The 9,954-nt window shown below is 43.5% G+C and overlaps 1 protein-coding gene across 1 annotated transcript; it reads left to right on the plus strand.

Annotated features, from left to right (window-relative positions):
* Positions 1-7,253: 7,253 nt before the first annotated feature.
* LOC121591422 (uncharacterized protein K02A2.6-like) lies at positions 7,254-9,182 on the plus strand. Its single transcript, XM_041911889.1, has one exon. The coding sequence runs from the start codon at positions 7,863-7,865 to the stop codon at positions 9,180-9,182; it is 1,320 nt and encodes a 439-aa protein (XP_041767823.1). The 5' UTR covers positions 7,254-7,862.
* The last annotated feature ends 772 nt before the right edge of the window (positions 9,183-9,954 follow it).

Below are 9,954 nucleotides of genomic sequence, written 5' to 3' on the forward strand. Positions count from 1 at the left end.
CGGCTCAGGTGTTGTACCTCAGTATCTATTTGACTGAGAGAGTATGGCTTGCGCTGTTATCACTCACATAGACAGAATGTGTGTGTGTGTCCATACTAGAAAGAAGCAAAAGAGAAGGCCGTTCTTTACCGGAACGAAAAGAACGCTGAGAGAAACAGGTTCAGATTTTACCTGCTTCCTTTGTACGTACCAAATCGGCCCATCGTACGAAAGAGAGCAGATGATCGTGCGTTCCAGACTGGATCGAAAAGAACGCTGAGAGAAACAGGTTTAAATTGAACCGGCAAACCGGCCCATTAATACAAAGAGAGTAGAATGTCGTGCGTTCTAGGCCGGATCGCAGTAAGCACTGAGAGCAACCGGCCCAGCACAGATCACCGAGAACGCTGAGAGCAGCCGGTTCAGATCGCATCGATAAGATCGTTGATAACAGTCGGTTCAGGTCGGATCGCAAAGAACGGTAGGAGCAACAGGTTCAGTTTGAACCTGCTTGGGTAAAAAATAAGGATCGCGGTCCGGATGCTTGCATGCTGTAACGGATCGCACCTGGCAGGATCGGAACGCAACGCGCATCACTAGTAGGAACAGCTTCGCGTCGTCTGCACACAGTAGGTGGCTGTCAGGAGGGAGCAACTGTGTTACGTCATTCAGAAAAATGACAAATAGCAGCGGTCCAAGGTTACTCCCCTGCGGCACCCCCCAAGAAGCATCGATACGGCGCGACGTATGGGGTCCCATCTTCACGCAGTATGTGCGACCAGCAAGATAGGAACGCATCCAGGCCAGCAGCTGCACAGGCAGACCCAGCGTTTCGAGCTTTGCGAGCAGCAAGGCGTGCGGAACGTAAACTGTTACGACGGTGAGCGGATCTGTGGGCTGAACGGATAATACTGCGCACTTTCTCTATCGGCGCTATAACGGGATCCGCTACCTGCGGCACGTACGGCGTACGGTTTTGCGCTGCCGCGGTAATTCACGTGTACTGTGGAACTTCGCAAACAATCGTCGGAAATCCTCTGGTTTTCCTAGCCCCATCAGTTACAACGGGCGCAACGGCAACAATCCGTCTGCTGTATGCGATATTTTTGCCTCGTGCTTTGCCACCACCTTTCTTCCATTGGTAACTGATGAGAGGCAGATAGCCGACGCATAATCAAACGTACCGGTGGATGCTATGGCCCAAAACTTGCCGATAATCGATGAGCATTCAGTCTCGAAAGCGATTGACAGGTAGGAAACCTTTGCTCCAGCTGAAACCTTTGAAACGTTTGCTCCAGGGCCTGACGGGATCCCGGCTTCCACGCTTAAGCGTTGTGGTACCACCATCGCGCCCATCCTGGCCTCGATTTTTCGCGACTCGCTGCGTTCGGGCATCTATCCTGCCTGCTGGAAAACTTCGTGGCTTGTTCCAGTGCACAAGAAGGGGGACAAATCAGGTCCATGTAATTACCGTGGCATTACTTTGCTTTGTGCCTGCGCTAAGGTCTTCGAGCTCCTGATGTACGAACCTCTCCTCGCAGCTGCCTCGAACTACATTATCGCGGCTCAACATGGATTTGTCCCTCAGCGTTCAACCACCACCAATCTGGTTGAGTTCGTTAGCCTCTGCCACAGGACCATCGATGCCGGCTCGCAGATCGACGCAGTTTACACGGACATCAAGGCTGCCTTCGATAGCGTTCCGCACGCCTTGCTGCTCGCAAAGCTCGAAACGCTGGGTCTGCCTGTGCAGCTGCTGGCCTGGATGCGTTCCTATCTTGCTGGTCGCACATACTGCGTGAAGATGGGACCCCATACGTCGCGCCGTATCGATGCTTCTTGGGGGGTGCCGCAGGGGAGTAACCTTGGACCGCTGCTATTTGTCATTTTTCTGAATGACGTAACACAGTTGCTCCCTCCTGACAGCCACCTACTGTGTGCAGACGACGCGAAGCTGTTCCTACTAGTGATGCGCGTTGCGTTCCGATCCTGCCAGGTGCGATCCGTTACAGCATGCAAGCATCCGGACCGCGATCCTTATTTTTTACCCAAGCAGGTTCAAACTGAACCTGTTGCTCCTACCGTTCTTTGCGATCCGACCTGAACCGACTGTTATCAACGATCTTATCGATGCGATCTGAACCGGCTGCTCTCAGCGTTCTCGGTGATCTGTGCTGGGCCGGTTGCTCTCAGTGCTTATTGCGATCCGGCCTAGAACGCACGACATTCTACTCTCTTTGTATTAATGGGCCGGTTTGCCGGTTCAATTTAAACCTGTTTCTCTCAGCGTTCTTTTCGATCCAGTCTGGAACGCACGATCATCTGCTCTCTTTCGTACGATGGGCCGATTTGGTACGTACAAAGGAAGCAGGTAAAATCTGAACCTGTTTCTCTCAGCGTTCTTTTCGTTCCGGTAAAGAACGGCCTTCTCTTTTGCTTCTTTCTAGTATGGACACACACACACATTCTGTCTATGTGAGTGATAACAGCGCAAGCCATACTCTCTCAGTCAAATAGATACTGAGGTACAACACCTGAGCCGTGAAGCCAGGATAGAGATTTGTGATTGGTGGGAAGCTAATCGCTAAAATTTAAAGAGACAATCCTGCACTAGCGGTAAGCGCAATGAATGAAATGTTTCTCTTCTGCCATATGGATGTTATCAGTATAGGTGCGTTATTTTGACTGGATTGTGGTAGTCAATGAATTGCTATGTGTCTGGTGCTAAGCTGCTTCGTTGCGCATGCATCTCCAATGAACTCGTTTGAATTTTTACTTTAGATCTTCTTTGTACAACTAAATATTGAGGGTGCATGACATGTTTATCCTTCCGCAATAATTTATTTAACGCCGTTTATCGCCCCGTGAAACAGAAACAGAAACAACTTAACAGTCTATGTATTTTATGAATTTATGAATTCATATTTTATGAATTTTATGTATTTTATTCGATTCTGACTTGTAAAACCCTGTAAGCTAGATTGAGAAAGTTTTTCAGAGTGACCATATGTAGTTCTATCGAATTTTGATCGAATATCGGTTTACAATTGAGCACACTAAAACTCAAATTTTCTAACCCAAAATCAAATATTTGTCTAAGTATTGACCATTCAACCATCAAATGGGAATTTAATGAGTTTTATGAGTTAATAAAAAGTTGTTTTTACAGAAAAATATCGTATTTGCCGAGTAATAATACCGAGTTCCTACCGATAACCTTTAAAAACAATCTGGTCACTCCGCGCCAGCAACCGGCCTGCTGAAATCAATTGCTCCTAGTCAATAATCCATTGCTCGTAATCAAAAATAGAGGATGCTAGTCAATAATCTATTGCGACTATTCAAAAAAAAATGCTGCTAGTCTATCTTCTTCTTTGGCTCAACAACCGATGCCGGTCAAGGCTTGCCAACCCACTTGTGGGGTTGGTTTTCAGTGACTTATTGATTTCCCCCCATAGCAGGATAGTCAGTCCTACGTATGGCGGCACGGTCTATTTGGGGCTTGAACCCTTGACGGACATGTTGTTAAGTCGTACGAGTTGACGACTGTACCATGAGACCGGCTATCCTATAGGACTGCTAGTCTATACTCAATTGAAAAACCCGGTACGTTTGCGAGAAAGCGGTGCCCCTTAGTGTATGGATCTACCATTGCACAATGGGCATTTGCCGGGATGAAATTCAAAAAATCAACTTAGTAATAGCGCAATTCCAAATAATAGGTTTTAATACTAAGGGTTAAGCTAAGAAAAATACCAAATATGAGCTCTTTATCTTTTCTGGTTTTCTATAAAAAACCTTTCAAAGTCGAGATTTGTTAAAAAAACGCAGAAAATTTTTCACTTTTTTGGAAAACTTTGAACCTTTGTAACTTTTTCAAATATGAACCGATTTTGATAAGTTTAGACATTTTAAAAAGGATATTTAAAAAAAAGGGTCAGCTTTAAAAATACATTAAAGATTTTGAGTTAAGTTAATTTTATGCAAAAATATACGATAATAACTGAAGAAACTTCCTAAAAAATTTCATCATTTTAATTTTTGACATGATGCCATTATGAAAGTGGCGTAGAGTGGCGTTGTCTCATATATGTCACATAATAGTGTAATATATATATATACTATCAATCTGTGAAGAAATATTCTGCGAAAGTTTGCGAACGCGAATTTTATTCAAGTTTTTTCACATCAACTTTTTCTAAAAACAGACACATGCGCAACTAGGCGGCTCCATAGGAGCCTAGTGTAGCGTATTTAGTGTATTCCACAAAACTATATTCTACGTGATTTTAATTTCCATTACGAAGCTGTGTATCTTAGTTTCAGCTCATGTACTTATCTAATATGTAAATTTCTATTCTAACCTAACTTTATTATTAAATATAATGAAGCAAATCAGAACCAAATAACTTTTGGTCCTACTCCAGATTATAGACGGAATGCACCAGCATCTATTGGCGTTTTGGAAACTCCCAAAAGTGATGACAAATTAAATATAAGGATAGAGGGGAGTATGCTACAAAGAATATTTTGCAAGAAAGAAAATGCATCCAGAAGGACATTTTGTATAATGAGCTGTATTCCTCTGATTCGTTAACCAATTCAATATCAGTAGCTACACGCACTAAAACAAAGACAGAGTTTAACTTTACAAATGAAGTAAATACTTTGTTTGTAGCTATTGTTGAACTCTGATTTTTTCGGATAGTTGTAAAACCAAGAACATACAATGTTTAGTTTTATCACCCCTTCTGAAGGTAGTACAGGACTTGGAAAAGTATAGAATGAATATTCAAAGACTAACAATATGAGCTGCTTTTCATTATGAATTTGGGAAGTACTTATTTCAATGTACCTGCTCTATCTAATTATTTAAATGCCTTTATTCATGTCTGTAGAAATGAGAACTAGACGTCAGGAGCTTGTAATAGCATCCACCTAAGTTGTGTATGTCAAATTTTAATATTTGTACTACCTGTGAGTAAAAGTGATGAAAATTAGCTACAACTGTCCTATACAAAGCAGAAAATTATATCTTATTCAAAATTATTATGTTTTGTTCATATATTATGAAACATTACAGTATATTTTAATATGGTTTATACTATTAGAAACAAGAAATACAAGAAAAAAAACACACAAAATTAATAAAATTAAGCAAAGGTCCCTTAAAACACTATTTTATGTAGCGCCACCTGGTGGTATGGATGCGAACTACATATAAAATGTTATTTACTATCATAACTCTTTACTACAAACGATAAAAACTAACAATTTCTGGAAAAATAATTTTATCCCGAAATTTTTTCTAAACTGCCCATTGTGCATTGGGCGCAGAAGCTGTGTCACGGATCTAGGAGTACTCCTTGATGAAAAGTTGAGCTTCCACGATCAGCTAGAGCACGTTGTCACTAAGGGTAACTAATTGATCGGCTTACTAAAACAAATAGCACGAGACATCACTGACCCGGTCTGCATCAAGACGCTATACTGCGCTTTGGTGCGGCCAGTGCTAGAATACGCTTCGGTAGTATGGTGGCCTACAGCTGCTCGCCCCCTAGCTCGTTTAGAGTCGATCCAGCGCAAATTCACGCGGTTCGCTTTGCGCTCCTGGAGTGTCTAACAGGACTATGAGGGACGCTGTTGCGTACGACCTCATTATGAAGTAAAAGCATTTATGCGGATGTAGCGAAGTAAAACACTTCAAGTTAAAACATCTCAAGTTAAAACAAAGTTCAAGCAAAACACGCCTCAAGCAATAGCGCGCGCTTCAGAAACGCAACAAACATAAACAGGTAGTCAACCGTTCTCACGGTTCAAACGAGGAAGTAACTTTACGCAATTCATAAACTGTTATGGAGGCGTTTAGGGCGAAACGCGATAAGTGAGCCAACCTGCGCAAACAGTTCGGCTCCGACTGGCTGGTCACTCAGCGAGCCGAGAGGCCACTCAGCACGATCGGAAGGACGATCGTGCTCTCTTGGATTAAGGCGGTCGAGCGGGACGGTCACACCGAAAAGGGCATTTAGGATTAATAAATTATATTATTGTATTGTATCGTTTTAAATAAGTACAATATCGTTTTAGCAAGCCCCGCAATATCACAAAAGTGGCGACGAGAAAAGTTAATGTGATCGTTTCGTGTTGTTAAGTGCTGACCAATTTTTAATTCGTTTTGTTCGTTTTCTTCCGTGTCCCGCTCACACACATACACCCACACAATTGCGCCACCACGTCCCAAGAAGCGCAAGATGAACCCCGCTGATGCAACGATGGATTTACCGACGGAGGAGGAGCAGCGACGTGCATCCTTAGGCCGGTCTGGATTTTTCAACCCGGCGGTGATGCAACAACCCGGAACATCGCGGCCGCACGTTCCCTCCGTGCACGAAGTAGCGTCCCATCATCAGTTGTCTCCAAACGGACACCTCTATCCGCCATCGCAATTGGGACCCGCATCAGCGCAGCCGGTATCAGCGCCATCGCAATTTGTGCAACCGCCATCGCAAACGGGCTCAGCTATAGTGGATAACGCCGTACTCCTGCAAACGCTAAATATGATGCAGCAACAAATGGCCCAGCAACAGCAGCTTATTAGTAAAATAATGGCCCAGCAAATAAGCCAGCCCGTAGTTACGCCAAATTTCAATCCGGAGCAAGCAACGGAAGCATTAGCAAATTCAATTATGGAATTTCGGTTCGATCCTGAAGCTGGCATCACCTTCAGAACATGGTTTTCCCGGTACGAGGAGCTGTTCAACGAGGATGCTTGTCGGCTGAGTGATGCAGCAAAAGTGCGACTGCTTTTAAGGAAGCTAGGTGCAGCCGAGCATGATCGGTATTTGTCGTTTATCCTGCCCCTACGTTCAAGTGAATTTTCATTCAAGGAAACGATCGCAAAGCTCGCTGTGCTGTTCGACGTACAGGAATCCTTGATAAGCAAAAGGTACAAGTGTTTGCAGCTTACAAGGAAACCTGAAGAGGATCTGCTTACCTACGCATGTCGTGTAAATAAATCATGCGTAGAGTTCGAGCTCAGCAAGCTCGACGAGGAGCAGCTAAAGTGCCTCTTATTCGTTTGTGGATTAAGAGAAGAACGAGACGTCGAAGTGCGAACCAGATTGTTGGCGAAAATCGAGGATCGAGAGCAGATTACGTTGCAGCAACTGTCAGAGGATTGTAGTCGCATTGCCGCACTAAAAAGAGACAGCGCAATGATTCAAGAAAATGAACGGCAAGTACTCGCATTGCATAACAAAAATCATACGAACATATTTAACAAACATACTAAAGCTAAAAATTCGAGTTTTCAGCACCGGCAATTCCCCAAAAGAAATAATGTCCAAAGATATGATAAGCAGCGTCCTCCCGCACGGAACACCCATCCCAGTCGACCATGCTGGCTTTGTGGCGACAGACATTGGGTGCAATATTGTGGCTATAAATCGCACAAGTGCCAAGATTGCGGACAAATAGGACATCGGGAAGGCCACTGCAATACCGCGAACCAAAAAGGAAAATTTCGTCAGAGCCCATCGGTGGAGACACGTATCGTCACGGTAAATGCATGTGCCGTCGCGGTAAACCGTAAGTACGTTAACGTACTAATAAATGGGAAAAATGCCAGGTTACAACTCGATACGGGGTCCGATATTACGATCATAAATAGATCTCTGTGGCAAAGCTTAGGCAAACCTCCTCTAAATGCATGCGAGATACGAGCAAAAACAGTTTCAGGGGCCAGCCTTCCCTTAGACGGGGAATTCGAAGGAATTGTTACGGTTGGAGAGAAAACAAAAGCAGCTACCATCCGCGTAGCTTGCGTAAATCTCTTATTATTGGGTGCAGATATCATCGACGCATTTGATCTCGGATCGTTACCGATGAATGCATATTGTGGAGCTGTTTCGACAGCTACACCAATTGCAAAACAATTAGAAACCAAGTTTCCCAGTGTTTTTAGGGGATCAGGTTTATGCACCAAGGCACGTATAAAAGTGCAAGTAAAAGAGAACACCCAACCAACTTTTTGTCCAAAGCGCCCAGTCGCTTATGCTATGCAAGAAGCTGTGAATAAGGAACTCGACAGATTAGAGCAACTTGGAGTTATTACACCGGTAGACTATTCGGAATGGGCGGCTCCTATAGTGGTTGTTAGAAAGGCAAATGGAACTATAAGAATATGTGGAGACTACTCCACCGGCCTAAATTCAGCATTACGGGCGCATGAATACCCTTTACCATTACCCGAAGACATTTTTGCCAAACTTGCCGGTTGCAAGTATTTTAGCACAATCGATCTATCGGATGCATTTCTTCAGGTGGAAGTAGAAGAAAAATACAGATCGTTTTTGGTAATAAATACACACCGTGGTTTGTACACATACAACCGATTACCACCAGGTATAAAGATTGCACCAGCCGCATTCCAGCAAATTATTGATACCATGCTAGCTGGATTGAATGGAGTGTGTGGTTATATGGATGATGTGATAGTAGGGGGTAAAACTGAGGTTGAACATGATGCTAATCTATACAAACTATTGCAACGGATCGAAAGCTACGGGTTTACAATACGCGCCGAGAAATGTTCTTTTAAAACGTACCAAATTCTATACCTAGGCCACATAATTGATCATCAAGGAATTAAACCAAATCCAGAGAAGATAGCGGCAATTCTCAACTTACCAGCACCAACCGATTTAAGTGGCGTAAGATCATTCTTAGGTGCCAGTAATTACTATGGCAAGTTTGTGCCCAACATGCGCGAGTTAAGGTATCCTTTAGACATGCTCTTAAAAAAGGACGGAAGATTCGAGTGGACCTTTGAGTGTGAAAAAGCTTTTAAAAAGTTTAAAGAAATTTTATCATCAAATTTGCTTCTCACACATTACGATCCCCGAGCCAAAATTGTTGTTTCTGCAGACGCCTCTTCTATAGGGGTCGGAGCAACCATTAGCCATGTTTTCTCTGATGGATCCGTTAAAGTAATACAGCACGCATCTAGAGCACTAACCAAAGCAGAAACAGGCTACAGCCAAATCGATAGAGAGGGATTGGCCATAGTATACGCTGTAACCAAATTTCATAAAATGCTGTTTGGGAGACACTTTATTTTACAAACAGACCACTGCTTAGAATATTTGGTTCAAAAAAGGGGATTCCGATCTATACAGCAAATCGTCTTCAAAGATTCGCGCTGACGCTACAGCTTTATGATTTTGAAATGGAATACATACAATCAGACAAGTTTGGAAATGCGGATGTCCTGTCTCGTCTTATACAAAATCATGCAAAGCCAGAGCCAGAATATGTGATCGCGAGCCTAAGCCTAGAAGAAGACTTGGAGGCAGTAGTTATCAACGCGATTAGTTCATTCCCCCTCACGTTCAGAGACGTTGAGATAAAAACCCAGAGCGATCCCGTACTACGACAGGTTTACACAAATATAAAAAAAGGCTGGCCAACAAACGTATCGTATGGATCAGAGCTTGCACGTTACCATGATAGAAGAGAGTCCTTGTCGGCAGTAAACAACTGTATCTTATTTGGAGAGAGGGTAGTGATCCCCAAACTGCTACAAAAACAATGTTTGAGTCAGATCCATCATGGTCATCCGGGGATTCAAAGGATGAAGGCCTTAGCTAGAAGCTACATTTACTGGCCATCTATGGATCGTGATATTACTGAATGGGTTAATTCGTGTCATGCCTGCCAGGCAGCCGCCAAATCACCTCCAAGCACCGATAAAACCAGCTGGCCAAAATCTTCAGCTCCTTGGCAACGCCTTCATATCGATTATGCTGGTCCATTAAAGGGAGAGTGGTATCTTATATTAGTGGATTCTTTTTCAAAATGGCCTGAAATAGTTCAAACTAGCAACACGTCATCAGCGTCTACAATTGCTATTCTTCGTAGTATTTTCGCACGTTTTGGTATGCCGATGACGCTAGTGTCTGATAATGGGACACAATT

Source organism: Anopheles merus, chromosome 2L (assembly GCF_017562075.2).
Source record: "Anopheles merus strain MAF chromosome 2L, AmerM5.1, whole genome shotgun sequence".
NCBI lineage: Eukaryota > Metazoa > Arthropoda > Insecta > Diptera > Culicidae > Anopheles > Anopheles merus.

Bases quoted from the DNA above. Each gene is read 5' to 3' on its own strand.
- LOC121591422 (XM_041911889.1), top strand. From the start codon at position 7,863: ATGAATGCATATTGTGGAGCTGTTTCGACAGCTACACCAATTGCAAAA.